This window comes from Psittacula echo (genome assembly GCF_963264785.1).
Source record: "Psittacula echo genome assembly, chromosome: Z".
In the NCBI taxonomy this organism is placed as follows: Eukaryota; Metazoa; Chordata; class Aves; order Psittaciformes; family Psittacidae; genus Psittacula; species Psittacula echo.
This window is the reverse complement of record NC_137742.1, coordinates 53,167,741-53,183,434: the sequence shown is the minus strand read 5'-3', so window position 1 is coordinate 53,183,434 and position 15,694 is coordinate 53,167,741. Positions and strand designations below refer to the sequence as shown.

General features: G+C 47.1%; 1 protein-coding gene across 1 annotated transcript in view; it reads left to right on the top strand.

Annotated features, from left to right (window-relative positions):
* Positions 1-12,278: 12,278 nt before the first annotated feature.
* The window catches only part of FSD1L (fibronectin type III and SPRY domain containing 1 like), a gene marked incomplete at its 5' end in the record, with an annotated part of 41,235 nt that continues 37,819 nt past the window's right edge, over positions 12,279-15,694 (top strand). The window contains one exon of the mRNA XM_080638193.1: positions 12,279-12,293. Coding sequence (XP_080494319.1) covers positions 12,279-12,293 — 15 coding nt within the window. The remainder of the gene's footprint in view (positions 12,294-15,694) is intronic.

Sequence of the window (15,694 nt, the reverse complement as noted above, 5' to 3'; positions counted from 1 at the left end):
GGCTGTTCCTCGCATCCTGGAGGTAGGGCAGCAGCATATTTCTTTGCAGGGTGGGTGTTTATGCTTGGCTCTGCCAATTACAGCTACACAACTGCTGCTGCTAGCAATTAAACAGAATTAGGCTGTCTTTGGCTAGAATTAAGCATTTGCATTGTGACCACAGAGGACGGTCGAAGAAACTCTCTAAGACTCTATCTGGAGTTTTAGAAAGCAGGCATTCCTTTTACTGCAGCGCTGGGCACACATGCGGATCATTTCGCAAGGGTGAGCACTCCTGGTGAGCAGCATCCGTACATCCCACAAACTTACTCATATTTACAGCCTTTCCCGAAAATGCTTTACATATTCACTAGATTTCCTGGAACTAATTGGAGTATCTCCATTTTAATCACATATGAGCTTCCTGGCTGCATGGTGGTCTCCAGGGGTCTCTGGTGGTCAGCAGTAGTCTTCCTCACTGTGTCCGCTGAATGACCTCTATCCTTGCGTGTGCGCAAAAGACTCTTGTGAATTACTTAACAACTCTGACCATGTTTTAGGTCAGTTTGCTCTCATTTGTTCCTTATCTTGAAGAACCCCATCTGCCTTGGTCACTCCTTCCTTATCTTCAAAGGCTACCCTTGTTTTATACATAACCCAAGGCCACACTGGCCCATCTTGCTCTCAACAAAGCGGTCCCAATTTACAACCTTAGCTTACAGTTAGCAGAGCGGTTTTAATTTACAACTTAGCATTTTAGCTTACAGCTTGGAGGTGTCTGGGAAATCTGTGTGAAGACAGATGAGCCCCTGCAGCCTGAGGATCATTGGATTTGCAGCAGAAAGAGCTTCAGGAGAGACTCTCCCTTGAGAGTCTTACATTTACAAGGGGGCAAAGCTGTCCTTGCTGCCTGTTAAGAATATCTGGTAAGAAATTATGCACCACTGCAGACCAGGACACACAGCATCTTCCTGTGATAGCAGTAACAAAGCAGGCAAGTGGTACTGAGCATGTCATACATACAGAGACCTACCTATGGTGGGCTTGTGCAGGTTACCTAGTGGAAACTATCACAAAAGATAAGCACTTCACACTGAAGTTGTCTACCCTTCCAAAAAAAAACCACCAACCAACCAACCAAACAACCAACCAAACAAAAAAAACCCCAAAAAGCAGCTGCTCCTGAGCCAAAGGGTGAATTTTTGTATAAAAAACCCTAGACAAATATAAAATTTGCATTTTCACTCTTGCAGATGAGTCCTGCCAACTTGCTCAGCCTAAGGGCAGATCTCAGTACGAGGCATAGGCAGCATCATGAGCCTGAACAGCAACAGCTTCATCTGCTATTCTGTTTCTCCCTTTGCAGTCACAGTAATGAAATCCGGGGGGAATTAAAAAGTATTCTGTCTGCAGAGCCCATCAGCCAGCCATTGTAATTTGGTCATGAAATACACAACCTCAGACTAGCAAGCACAATTAGCTAATAAGACTGCTGCTTCATCATAACCCCATTTTAAATGTGCTGCTGACAGAGTAATTTGGGCACCAAAATAGCACAACAGGAAATGCATATTCCCTGAGCCTCGCTGTGTGTTCAATTAAGGTACATCACAAAGGAGCCAGCAAGCGATTGCCATGGCAGGAACGTCTCTGCAGAGCGCTGTGCTCAGACCTGGGATGAGGAGCAGATCTGCTTCCCCCAGGCACAGCCAGCAGCACGCGGTTACACATTCCAGCTGTGAAGGTTTGTGCTGCCCACATGTCTCCCTCAGGGACCTCAGCTGGAGAGGCACCGCGGCCACCCAGCTGCACGCAGCATCTCCACAGATAACTCCATTCAGCTCAGCTCAACGTGCCTGGAGCCATATATATCCCTCTGGGGCACAGCAGGCCTGCCCTTTCCCCTGTGCACGGAGAGGAGGAAGCCACACCAGCCATGCCCGTTGCACCGCACACTGTTTTTACCAAGCTCGGAGAAAATGGAGATCGCTGGGGCTGCCGGAGCTCACTAGCAACTCAGAGCTCATCAGGGAATCTAATTTAATACCCTGGCAATGCAGGAGTGCTTCCCACAGTATGCATGGATGCATGCCGTCTCCAGCATTCGGAAGCTCCCCAGCAATGGTGCTTCCACTGTCCCGACTGGAGACTGAGCGCAGCTCTCTGGAAGGAAATCACACAGTTTTTTCCCTAATTTCTCCCATAACAGCAAACTGCTTCAATACCCATTCTAGGCCTCTAGCAAACGAGCGAAGGGCAGCTTGTCTCCTGAGAGCCTGTGGCATGAAATCTTTCACCACAAAGATAATCCCGGTGCAATGAAGCCCCCGGTCTTCAACGGCACCTCCTGGGCCAGCTCCAGTTCCGGACAGCCCTGCTCTGAGATGAGCTGCGGTGCTGCAGCCAGGCGGCGTGGTTCCAAACAGCCCTTCCTGTTGTAACAACCTGTTACCGTCCAAGCCTGGCCCTAGGGTGGGCTCCTTGCTGTGCCAGGATTGCTTTGCTGCCCTCTTAGCTAAAGAGGTATTGCCATCTCGATGCCTGACAGATGCTAACCGGTGTCCCCCGTACCTCCCTCCTCCTCCCGCCAGCGTTTGCCCCCCACGGGCTGCGGTCCAAGGACCTGGCGTGATTTCCATGCTGGATGCACCAGCCTATGAGCACCGTGAGGAGCGTGACCAGATAAGGAGCTCGCCTCTGGACTGGCCCAACCCAGGGTCAGGAGATGTGGCACTGGTGGCACCTGACTTCCCCGGCTCCTGTCCTTGCCTCCTCCAGCTAGGTTATCAGCGTGCGACCCCAGGCGATGGATGCACCAGAGGTTATTGCTCTCCAAGGGGCAGCACAAAACTGGCCTTGGGGGCAAAGGTCATCTGCTCCCTTAGTGTTTCAGTTACAGTAAATGTAGGACAGGGTTAGAACACCCATTTAATGCTCCCCAGCTTCTTGTGCTTAAGGAGAGTTACGGCTTACTATGTCCAACCATACCGTGTTTTTCTCCTGCCGCCAATCTTCTTCTGCTGTGCAGCCAGACTTCCCTGCAAGCTATGGGAAGTTAAGGGGTTAGATCCATCATCCACTGCTGCTCTCCTAGGGAGGCACACAAACATACACAACACTGCTTTCACAGAGGTGCATAAATGTAACTTTCAACCCTTTTAGTTCTCATCATTGAGGCTCACATCCCCCGAATCACCTTTTTTTACCTCATCTCAATCATTGCAGTCCTGTTTTTTCATTTCTTTGAACAGACAGGAGATCTTAATGATACAGGTAGAACTCAGTCTGTGCTCCTACTGTTCACATGCTCAGCTGCTTTCCCTCTCCCTGTCTGCCCTGTACTTCTCTTTCCCCACACACTCACCCAAGCATCGCCCTGGCTGTGCCTCTCTCTTGATTCCCTGCTGTCCTCTCTGATTTCCCAGATCAAGCCCAAGGCCCCAGCCCTGAACATCGTGTATGATCCCTTCCCACCACTCCCCAACCAGACCTTCCCTCCATGACATCTCTCTGCTCTTCAGCTCAGACCCATGGCTGCTCACCCTGACGCTTGCTCCTGCAATTTGGGACAATGATCCTCATCTTTCCCTTGCTCTCTCTGCCCTTCATCAAGCTAGAAATCAAATTTGCCTCTCTCACATTTTAAATACCTCTTGGGGAAAGAAAATGGAAGTTATTTACATTCTGCAACTCTGGCTTGCCCCAATAACTTCAGTGGAGGTAGGCAGATAGACAACAGCTTCAAATCTCTGCCCTGCCTTTTACTGGATCAGTTGATGACGATGCAGTTCTGATGCTATTTTAAGCTTTAATGTGCACGCTTCATTGCTAAATTCTGGCAGCAGAGAACACAGATGTGTTGCTGCCTCATTGAACGTCCAAGCTATGGCTCCTGTCTCCGTGTAGGGCGGTTATATTGTGTAGTGCTTGGTAAGCAGGGGTCTCACAATACAAAATGTTACTGATGGAATTTTAATTGCACTTAGCTCTGCCCCCCCTTAACTGCACTACAAGCAGAGTGAATACAAATGAACTTTCAAATGCTTTTAAACATCTCACCCTAAAATTATTTGAACAAGGACCCAAAAGCCTTATGTGTGGTGATCTGCAACTTCATTCTTCAAGTAGCATTTAAGTGAAAATGCAAGATGCAGGATCCCTCATTGGCACAGCACTCTGTGCATGGCAACACGACCATAAATACAAGCAGCAATCTATTTAGATTTCACTCAGAGGAAGAGCCTAGACTCAGATCTAGACAATCCTAAAGCTTTGGTTTAGGGAGTACTTTGCCTTAGGTCCAGTTATAATTTAAACACTACGATTTATCTGACGTGCTCCCTTTGAGAAGACAGGAGGAAGTCAGGCACTGCACTGCAGCTCTAGTTCAGGTGGCACGGGGAGACTCACACTGATTTTCACAGCATTTCACTGCACTTTTCAACCCAAGAGCACCCTGAAGTGACTAGTGGGTTTGGTACCTGGCATTTTTTGTTCAACCTTCCCTCAGTCAGTGACATTAGCAGAGCACAGTGCCACATGTTGCTACCCAGCTCTCCTCCGAGAGACCACAGTGGCGGCTGGCAGACCCCTCTGGCTGGGCACACAGACCAACACACACGCAAGCTCTTCTAATGACAGGAGACCTGCAGTGACACCATCGTGTCCTCTTCTGCCTTCTGTCACCCCTCAGGTGTGTGCTGGCAGGTGCCTGCAGGAGCAGGGACTGAGGGGGCTGGGTGGGACAGGAAGAGCAGCAATGGATGCTGCCATACACAGGTCTGGGGGTGCTTGTGGGGATGCGGCACAAGCCCCGGGTAACACAGGTCATGGCAAAGTCTGCAGAAGTGCTTGAAAATTCCTATCTCACATTCTCTGCCTTGTCTTTGCTTTTCAAATCTTCTATGAAGGTCTTCAGATGTCCTCTACTACTTCAGAAAACTATTTTCCTGAGCAGAACTGCAGCCACTTCAGAAGAGGACATGCCTCCAGAATGCAGTAAAAATCACTATTAACTGTAAATGCCTGTCAGTGACCACCAAGCTGCCCATTTGGCCAGCTGGCCAGCAAATGGCAGGCTTTTCAAGCCATGCACACAAAATGTCATTAGCATCAGGCAGCTGTTTCTGTGAAGAAAGGTGTGTACAACGCATGGCTGTTTTCTCCAGCACAACAGCAGCCTCCTTTCCACTGCAGGTCTCTGGCAGCCCTTCTAAAGGAACACATTGTGCAGCTTCACCCTGGAGCTGCACTGATCTGGGCGGCCATCCCACCCTGCACAGGGAGCCAACGGGCCACGGTGGGCACAGGGTGTTTCCAGGTGCGCTGCAGCACGTTCGTCCTGCCCCAGAGAGCAGGCAGGCACCGTGGGGAAGAGAAACAGGTCTGCTTGGCCACAGGTTGGAACTGGGTGCATTGCTTCCTCTGCAGGGATCGCTGGTGGTGTTGGGGTGGAGGTGGGTGTCCCTAGGAAGAAGGTGTGCAGCTGTTCCCAGCTGCTCCTCCAGCTTTCAGACCACCCGCAGCCCCCAAGAGCAGGGCCAGGGTTGCCGTCCATGCCACAGCCTCCAGCTTCACTGCGACCAAGCTGCGGGCTCTGTGTGCGCAGGAGCTTCCTCCTCTGCAGATCCTTCAGAGCCCACCACCCTGCTCAGCAAAACAGCGGGCACCAGCGGATAGAAGCGACGGGACGCGCACCACGGCTGGCGCTACCCTCTTCCGGACAGACGCGGATCCCACTGCCCGCCCTCCCTCGGGCCGGCAGACGGGCGAACACACAGTGCCATCAGCTGGGCGATTGCAGCCGCCGGCCTGCCACCGCTGCCGGGCCGCTCTGCTGCCGCGGGAATGGGCTGCAGACAACCCCATCACCTGCCTGCCGCAGCGGGCAGCACTGCACCAGAGCCTGTGCCTGCGCGGGTGAGGCGGGCAAACCGGTGTGCAGCACAGGGACGGGATTAGGAGTCTTGAGCCCATTAAGAGGACAGAGGCTAATCCTCGCTGTGAAGCAGCTTTAGGGAGCCTTGTGTCCTCCACGGCGCGACCTCCTCTCCACCAGCACTGACTCGCTGCCTGAAGGCAGTCTCGGCAGCAGCGCGGCGCCGGGGACTAGCAACAGTCTGCCACGGGGACAGAAACCTTTGCCTGCGATTTGCTTTGGAAACCTCTTACAAGGAAAGAGGAGGATCAGGTGGCAAGTTGGAAAAGTGGTATACCTTAACTGTTAGCGGCCAGGGGAGTGCAGCCGACTGTGCAGCCCAGCGAAGTGCAGCCAGCCTTGAAAACCTTGTGAATTATGCTGCCTCTCTCCCGAACTGCAGGCGGTCCCTCCACTGGCTATGCCAGCACATCTCTCCCTGGACATTAGGGTTCATATTTCCTCCTCTCCTCTTACCTCCAGCTCTCTCACACTATACGGAAGAATAAGCAGCATCAGACCCTTTTTCCCAGGTGTGTGTGCTTTAATGCCGTGTGAAAAACTCCCTTTTTCTCTGTGCTTTCTCCTGCTGCTGCCTCTGCTCGTCCCTGGATTCTCTCCTCACTCTGCTTATCTTCTTTCCGCTTCTGGCTGGCTGCAGGGCTTCTCAAAATCTGGTTTTAAAACGTGAAGTGACTGCTGGTCTGTGTGGCTCTGGGCCAAGCCTTCATAGGCAGTGGCTAAGAAAATGTACTGACTCACTGCTTTTCAACATGGGTCAAAGCTTATTCCAGTAGGCGTTTTGGCATGAGAGGAGCAACTTCAGAAACTGACAAAATGATGTGATTTCAAAAACTCAGCCTTCATCTTCATGCATGGGTGATCCCTGAGCAATGTACTTTACTTTGCTTTCACATAATGGGGCTTTCATTTCTTTCCAGCTGCTCTCCCTTGGCTCTGCTTTACTTAAGTGGTATATATGGGTCTATCTTACATATATATATATATATATATATCTCCCCTCTTCACAGCGAGGCAGGGTGCCAGAGATTGCACAAGCTTTGTGCCTTGCTGAGGCACTGATGTGCTACCAGACAGCTGGTACAAGAACAGGACAATGGCCTGACATTAACAGAACTGATTTTACTAGGCTTGGATGCTCCCTTTTGTTACTCCCACAGGTCATGTTTTCAATGTAAGGCTGGTTTCCTGTGATGGAGGATGGCTATTTTCTTTCAGTCCTAGTTACCATGAGCTCTGTGACAATCTGGAGCACTGAAGGGGTATTTTCTGTAGGCTTTAGTGTACCACATGTGCACAACCCACCTCTGTTCAGTTTCCTCTGCAGGCACGTGCAGTGTTTATTATCACCCTACAGGTTTGAGCAAGACTGTGACTCAGAGTACAGCTGCAGGTGTCATTGTGCTACTTCTGGCACCACAGCATGGGCTGGGAGCCAGGGGCTTTAGGAGCCTGTCCCAAGGGAAATACACTCTTACAGTGGTGGGCAGAGGAGCTGACTTAAAATACAGGTATGCAGTGGTTTGTGGCATACATGGGAGGGTCACACATGGTGGCCATATCAAGAGTATGGAACTTACAGATACGGGAGTAAGAAGTGGGAGAGAAAATAAATGTGGAATTTAACAGTAAAAGGCACTTTGGAGAAGAACACAAGGTGTCTGATTAGCTTAGGTATGATTTTCTCTTGTGTCTTCGGAGATTTTTTCAAGCAAGTTTTGGGGCATGTGGAATTAATAAATTTTGTAAGAACATGCAGAGCACCAGGAGTGTGTGTGAGCCCTAAGTTAAACTATGTCATAGTTTAACCCCAGCTGGCAACTGAGTACCATGTAGCTACTTGCTAACCATCTCCCCCCAGTGGGATGGGGAGCAGAATCAGAAAAAGGTAAAATCCATGGGTTCAGATAAGGACATTTTAATAATAAAAATAAGGTATAATATAATACTACTAATAATAATGGAAAGGGAAATAAGAAAGAGAGAGAGAAAGAGATAAAACAAACAAAAAATCCCCAATAAACACAAGTGATGCACAATGCCATTGTTCAGCACCCGCCGACCGGTACCCAGCCTGACCTGAGCAGCAGTCTGTGCCTTCCATGTAACTCCCCCCAGGGCATGACATGCTGTGGTATGGCTAGTGGCTTTGGCTAGTTTGGATCAGGTGTTCTGTCTCTGCTTCCTCCTGCCTTCTTGTGCCCCTCCTCATTGGCAGATAATAAGAGACTGAGAAGTCCTTGACCAGGGCAAGCACTGTTCAGCAACAACTAGAAACATCGGTATGTCACCAGCACTGTTCCCATACTAAATTCAAACCACAGCACTGCACCAGCTACTGGGAAGAAAATTAACCCTACCCCAGCTGAAACCAGGATATGCCAAAAACACGGAATGAATGTGCCCAGAGCAGGATGTATAGGTGTTCTGGAAGAGGCTGTGGTTCAGTGGCAGGCCAGCAATTCTCCCATTGCGAGCTACTGGGCTCAGAACCCAGCACCCTACTGGGGACCCTGTTGTCCATCCATGACCTTCCCAGCTAACTGTGCTCACAGAAGTCAGGTTTCTACATGGGAAAACAGCAAATTCTCTGAATCTATTTCCTGTGGCTGAACAAGGAGATTTCTTCTTCTTTTGGTTATTTTCCCTCCCGCACAGAAATATCCAAGACTGCATGGAGAAGAGGAGAGGGAGCCAGCACAGGCACCAGGCACTCTGCTACCTGGTGCAGGATGTGTCCTTCATGCTCCAGGCTTTTCTGTAACACTGATGATGTCAAGTTGGATATGGGATGAGAAGGACTTTATCCAGCCTATCCTGATTTATGGCATACAAGTGGTGCTGGTGTTTTTTTTTACCAATCACACCAAACTCCCTCTTTGCAATTCAGCGCCATGAAAGACAGATTCACCACTGACTTACAGTGCTTTAAATTAGGAAAATAATATTTTAAAACTTAAAAAACTCATTTGGCACCTTATTTACACTGGTATGAAATTAAGTTAGGAGCAATTAATTTTGTTTTTATTCTAGTATGTGGGGGAATTTTGTGGTGTTTTCGTTTGATTTTTTTTGTTTGTTTTGTTTTTGTTGGGTTTTTATTTAATGCCTTAGTGTGCATAAAACCAGCAATGCAGTAGATTTTAATGTTTATTCCAGGTGAGGAAAAATCAGTTATTCAAGTCTCAGAACACATTTTACTCTCCTCCCTTTCAAATTGGAAAACCGCTAGTAAAATTCATCAAAAATCAAAGTTCTAGTGTCTTTACAGTACTGTGTCTGAAACACACAGGTCTTACCTCTAAGGAGTGTTTGTGTGTACATTTTAACCCTATGGATGCAGTGCCTGTTGAAACAATAAAGCAGATTTGATAGTCACAGCTTTCTCTGCGTGCATATAAATAAAACCTCACTGTGTTTTCTTCAGTGCAGTGATTCAAAGAACAGTGGGAAATCCTGTTTTCCTCTGCCAACTGTCCTCTGTTCTTGATGTGAAGCAGAACAGTCTGAGAGAGGCACACCCTTACCAGTCTGGAATACCAAAGGGCATGATTCCTCAGTTCAGTGCTTTAACTGAAAGTTCAGAAGTTGTTAGTGGGGAGAAGCAAATTGCACGAATCTTATTTCCTTGAGTCATGATGGAAACCCTGCAGTAATTACATTTAATATAAGGAGCCATCACTGGACTGACTCCTGAGGCTTTGGTGTTCATAAAGGTAATGAAGCAATAATAAGGACTGAATGAGCAGCACTGTCACGCTCTCTCAGCCTATCCACAGTGACTCCCAGGAAGCTCTGAGCATGGCCCATGAAAACTTTGCTATCCAGCCCTGGTATTTACAGGTAACTTGCCGAAAAGAAACCCAGGAAGTCTTCATTGTCCTTAGATTGTTTGGGCCGACCACGTTTCATGTGCCGGTGCATCCAGGCTTCTCTGCTGCTGCACCAATCTTCCTCTTACTGGTTGTGCTGGTGGTTTCTGACTCTGATGTTTGTAGCAGTCATCACAGGCTCTGGCCCTTCTCAAAGCCAGCACAAAGCAAATATCCTGTGTTATAAAGGCCATTGATGGCCGTCTTCCTACTTTGTTATTTTGCTAGCTTGGTTTCTCGAGCAGAGTTTTAGTATCAGTTTTAACTCCTTCCAAGCCTTCTTCCATACAGAAATGCAACAACCTGCTGCTTCCTCCTCACACAATACATAGATGTATCTGTCACTGCAAATAAATGTAAGTACTGCCACCCAACTATTGTTTGAAGAAAATACAAAACCGGCATAATCTTATACTTGGAGCTGAAAGAAAGCAATATTTATATTGCAATTCTCATGAGTTTCAAGATAGTAAGTGCTCCTAGGAGGTGGCCAGGTAAGGCTAAATCTTGCTTTATTGCTCCAGGTGTTAAACTGTAAGGAAGCAGTGTGCCTGGTGCCAGAAGAAAGTTGCTCTGGGGCAAACTCCTTCCTTAAATTTCTAACCTCTGTTTTAAAGACAAATTTGGTAAATTCATGTGCCTAATGTGCAGAGACGGATTAAATCCAACCTTCACTTGTATTATTCTGTGATTACCCAAGCTGGTCCATTCTTGTTTTAGGGAGCTCAAGTATTTCTTCCTCCTCCAACCTCTTACCATTTTTTTCCTTTGAATCTTCTTACTGTGATATCTCTTTTTATCCTAACATAGGCTAACAGCCTTAACTTGGAAGATACTCTCTGTCCCCTCTAGCATCCTGCCGGCAGCGCTTCTGCTCGTATGTTAGTTTAGTGACCATCTGCAAAGCCTGGCAAAGGCACCCCTCCTAATAAGGTTTTTGTCCAGGACTCAAGTTCCCAGGGGCTGTGAAGCATCCGCACATGTTTCTGACATGTTTCCTGATTTCCCGGTGTATAAAGCAGTAATATGTCGTTACAGCCTCTGTTAGGGGCAATTCTAGTAATCTGAAGTATTTCTCCTCACCAAGCCTTCCTCTTTTAAAACTCTCTCATCATGCAAAATAAAGAACATTTTCTCTAGAACAACTCTAGAGAAAATCTTTTTAGTAGGTACTTTGTTGCTCAATGTATGTTTACAAGAGCGCTGAAAGAACTCATAAAACCGTGGAATAATTTCCTGAGGGTGACCCTTCCCTTGCATTTGCAGTCTGGAATTTAGAAAGCATACAGGAAAATGTATGGGTGAATCTTTCCACATAATCCATACTCAGAATTAAGAAGTGGGCCCACAACTTCAGAAATCAACATAGGCACCCAACCAAACACACTGTAAAGGGTTTCAGAGACAAAGGTGCGCCTTCCTGAGGCTCCCTGGTGTCTGACCACAGGCACTATTGACCCAGCTAACAGCTTCTCTCCCTGGCCAAGACATTAAAAATCCTTCTGAGTTTAGTAGCTTGTTGCTGAACTGTTTGTGGAAAATGGCATCGATGCCTCTTATATTTAAGTCATGGAATTACAGTCATGGTAAGTCTGCAGTCTCCCGAAGAAGTTGTGTTTAGAAATACAGGCACTAAGTTCATTTTAAGAGCTATAGCTGTCTTCTTGAAAAGCTATAGCATTTTTTTTTTACTCCCTGGAAGACACGGTAAGTAAATTCTGTTCTGAAAGGATGTCATCACTAAGAAGATGAAACCACTCCCCAGCTTTGACACCCCTTGCTGCCAGTCTGGTGTGAAACAGAAAGGATGTATATGAAGGCAGGAAGGATGGCTAGATGGGTTGCTATGGAGCAGTCCCAGTTATCATTTGGTCTTATAGCTTTCCTGTTTACCACCACCAGCCGTGTCTCCCAGCAGCTGCAGGCTGCTGGATTCTATGCTCCTGTCCTGGTTTCAGCTGCGGTAGCGTTAATTTTCTTCCCAGTATCTGGTGCAGTGCTGTATTTTAGCTTTGGTGTGAGAACAATGCCAACAACACACTGATATTTTACATGTTGCTTAGTAGTACTTATTCTAAATAAAGGACAGACGCGGCGTGTCCCGTTCCACGGACGAAGGGACTGCCGTAGCCACCTGCAAGCCCGGACCGGACACGACTGTCCCACTCGGCACCCCTCCAACCTGTGCCGGGACTCGAACCCGCAGTACCTCGCATCCCGCCCGCAACCTGTCCCCCGGTTTGGGCAGTGAGCCCGGACTGCGCGTGCCCAGAGGCTCCTCCCCGGGAGGGGAGGCGAGGCGCACGTGCCGCCGGCGTGCGCGAGGCAGGGGCGGGGCGGAGGGCGCGGGGCAGAGCGCGCGTGCGCAGGGGGCAGGGTGGGGCGGGGTCGGGCAGCGTGCGCACGTATGCCGCCGCGGGGCGCGACGTGTTCGGGATTTATTCACCCGCGGGCGGTCCTGGTGGTGACTGTCTTTTCCCTTCGGCACCATGGACGAGCAGAGGGTGAGTGCCGGCGGCGGCCGGGACCGGAAAAGAAAGCGGGCCTGCACTCCCTTAGCTCGCTGTGTCGCCAGGCTGCGGCGGGCGGCATTAAGGGCCTTTCCCCGCGGCGTCGGCGTTGCCCCGGCGCTCGGCCGGGCCGCCTGAGGGCAGGGGCGGTGGCCGCGCTGTGGGAGAGCGGCAGAGCCGGGAAGGCGCTTCCCCGGTCCCGGGCTGATGCCTCCTGCGGACGGCCGGGGAGGAGCTTCTCCGCGGACGCTGGCTGCGGGCGCTGCGGTTGTTGTACCATAATGAGGCGCGGCTCTGCTGTAGAGCTCTTTTACGCTGTGCATGCCTGTCGTAAGTAATTATGAGTGTACTTAGGCCACTCTGTTTCCCGCTGATGGCATCCTGTGTTGAAGGGAACTAATTAATAAAAGCGTTTTGTAGTTGGTTTCTTGGTTTTTTTAGTCTGTGGCTGCTGCCCTCTAATTCCCTCTTTCCCTTACTTGCCATCTGCCCCTTCAGGGAAATCACTGAGGAGCAGGAATGTGCCTGGTAGAGGGCTGGGCTTTCTAAAAATGATACTCTGTCGGAAAGAGTTCTGACTCAGCTTTTTGGCTTTCAGTGCAGAAGGGCTTCTGTTCCTGTCTCGATGAAGACGGTGTTTTCTTTGCCTTGGTAACTGGCTTGTGTGTAGGGTCTGGATAACTAATGGCTTGAAATTTACAGATCACAGATGTTTTCTACTTTGGTTAAGTGTTTGCGTGTTGCTACTTGAAACGTAGCTGCACTTTGGAAAGTGAGATGTGAAATGCCAAAAAAGTGTGTTCCTGGTAGGTACTGTGTGGATTTGAGTCTGCCTGCCTCTGCCTGCTTTATGTCTCTGCTGAGAAGGAGTAAATGAGGGCTGCATCTGTTGCGGGTGCTCCAGGTTGATGTTCCTGAGTGGCATCATTGTTATTTGAATTTCAGTGCTGCTCGGAGGGTCTTAATACAGTACTAAATTTGCAGTTGATCTTTTATTTTACAGTTCTTTATTAATTTGCTATTGTCAGCTGTATTGTCTTAGGTATTTCTTCAAACTCTGGTGACTTCAATGTGTTGACAAGTGCATAAAATTAAATTAATAGTGGCTAAGTAAATTTGAAATTCAGTCTGCATGTGAAGGTTAATATGACACAGGATTTTGTCCTAAGCCTGCAGAAATGCTGAACTCTGTCCTGCATCCAGTTGTGTCATAAGACTTCAGTATGATCTTGAACAAGTTGTTAACTTGCTTCTTAAACAGAACTCATGTAAACTGTTTAGTTTATCAAAGTTTACTTTAACTTTTATGAGGTGCCCATCTGCTTCAGCATATGCTATGTAATGTTAGTTACTAGCTCTTCGAAGGAGGGTATATTGTCTAGTTTTATACTCTTGGCAAGATTACAAGCCACCACATGTTAGATTGTAATAAAGGGCTTCCTGTCCTTTTTCATGTTGTTTCATATTCTTCATCCCTTGCGCATTAACTCCGTTGCTTTATAAATGCCATGCATGTTTTTTTTTTCTGCCAAGAATGTATTGGATTCAGAGTGAGAATAGGATGTAAAAGTGAAAAGCAGCATGAAGCTCATTGATAGCACCAAAAATCACTTCTGTGATAAACATGCCGTAATGGTTTAAAAGTTAATTTGAAACTGGCCTCATCTAACGCACTCTAGCTGGAGTGAACTAGGAGAAAATTGGTTTTAATAGGATTCTGTGAAATACTGCATCCCTCGGTGGACAATAGATGTAAATTTCATTCAGTGTAGAAATATGAAGAAGCTTTACAGAGCATGGTGCTGTTGTAATCCTTTTGTGAAGTAACTTAGAATGCATGCATCAGCTGCTGCTTATGCTGGTAATTTTTCTGGCACCCTTTTCAGTATATGTAATTGTAGTGGCTTTTCAGAAATTCCTGCTACAGGAGGAAATAGCAACAGTGCAGTGTGCTGAATTTGGCATGTGTGTCTATTACGTATTGATGATTAGAAAATTCCACTAGAAGATGCTGTATAGTAGTGATTCGTAGCAGCTGGCTTTATGTGCATTGCTATTTAAGAAAAAGATCTGTCTACTGCTGATGGATATTTTTAGGCCTTTTACATCTTCATTTATAGGTAGTGTCCAAACTTGTGCAAGTTTGACCCAATCAGGTAAAATTCTGATTCAGAGAAGTTAGTAGCTTACTTCGAAAGAGCCGTTCTGATCTGCTTGGTCTGTTGACTTCAACTTTAGATGTAGTGGAGAACTTTGTTAGCTGGCTGTCTTTCAGTTGCTGCTGTGCATTTCACTGTGCAAAGGCTTTCTAAGCATTTCTCCCATGCAGATCTTTTCCTTTTGTCATATGAAGCTATAAAGCCTCCAAACATAGTTCAGTAGTACTATGTACAAGAAGACCAACTTTTTTTTCTGTGTGGTGTAACTGAGTAAGCCCTAAAATCCTGTCTGAAAGAGGATTGGGAGTTTTCTTGTTCATCCAAATTGACAGTTATGTTTATAGGATCTAAGGCTTAACTGCAGGCTGTCTGACATGGCAAAACAATTGCCTCTGGTCAGTAATGAATGCAGAAGCAGCTTGGTTGGACAATGTTGTTTCATCTGCCGTTCTGATGTGTACAGAATTGTCCTTAAATATGTTGTTTAACCAGACAATGGATGGATTCTTTAATGAAGTGATTAAGACCTGCTGTATTCCTTGTTTCTGAAGGAAGCCAATCTGGTTTTGTTTCTTTTCCTCAAAGTCCTAATTTCAGTCATTGCAGTCATAGCTAGGCCATTGTATTTTTACATAACATTATCACAATGTATGTGGTAAAAGCAGTAAATTTTCACTTCTGCTGGTGCTCTAACTTTGTGAGCATGGCAGTATGCAAACAGACAGTGGGCTGGAGTACCAATAAACACATCACTGCAGATTTGAAAACTGCAGAGGAAGGGGTGAGGACAAGTATGGGCATGGTTTAGGACTAGCGTAGAGATTCCTCACATGGGATGTAGTGTCTGGGTTTGCTGTGGATGTTGTGTAAGGATGAAATATTTTTTTTGCTTTTCAGAAAACAAATATGATCTAAGTAGTAAATGTTTATTAAAAAAATGCTTATGGGAGGGACTTCTGCAACATCTTCTTGGTGGTTTGGCTGTTTTTAAGGTGTGCTTATTTGCTCCCTATGCCTTAATTTCCTAAATGTACTCAAATAACAATGTTAAGCTGAGCAACTTGAAATCAGTTTTGTTTATAGAACTTACTATCAACCAGCCAGAATTGAATAACAAAATTCTTACTTACTCCCTCTCATTGTCCTTTATTTTTACTTGCATATGCTCATGTGTTCTGAACTTACTATACAATTATACAGCTTGATATAGTTTTAAGTACTAAGCATTGATGTAAA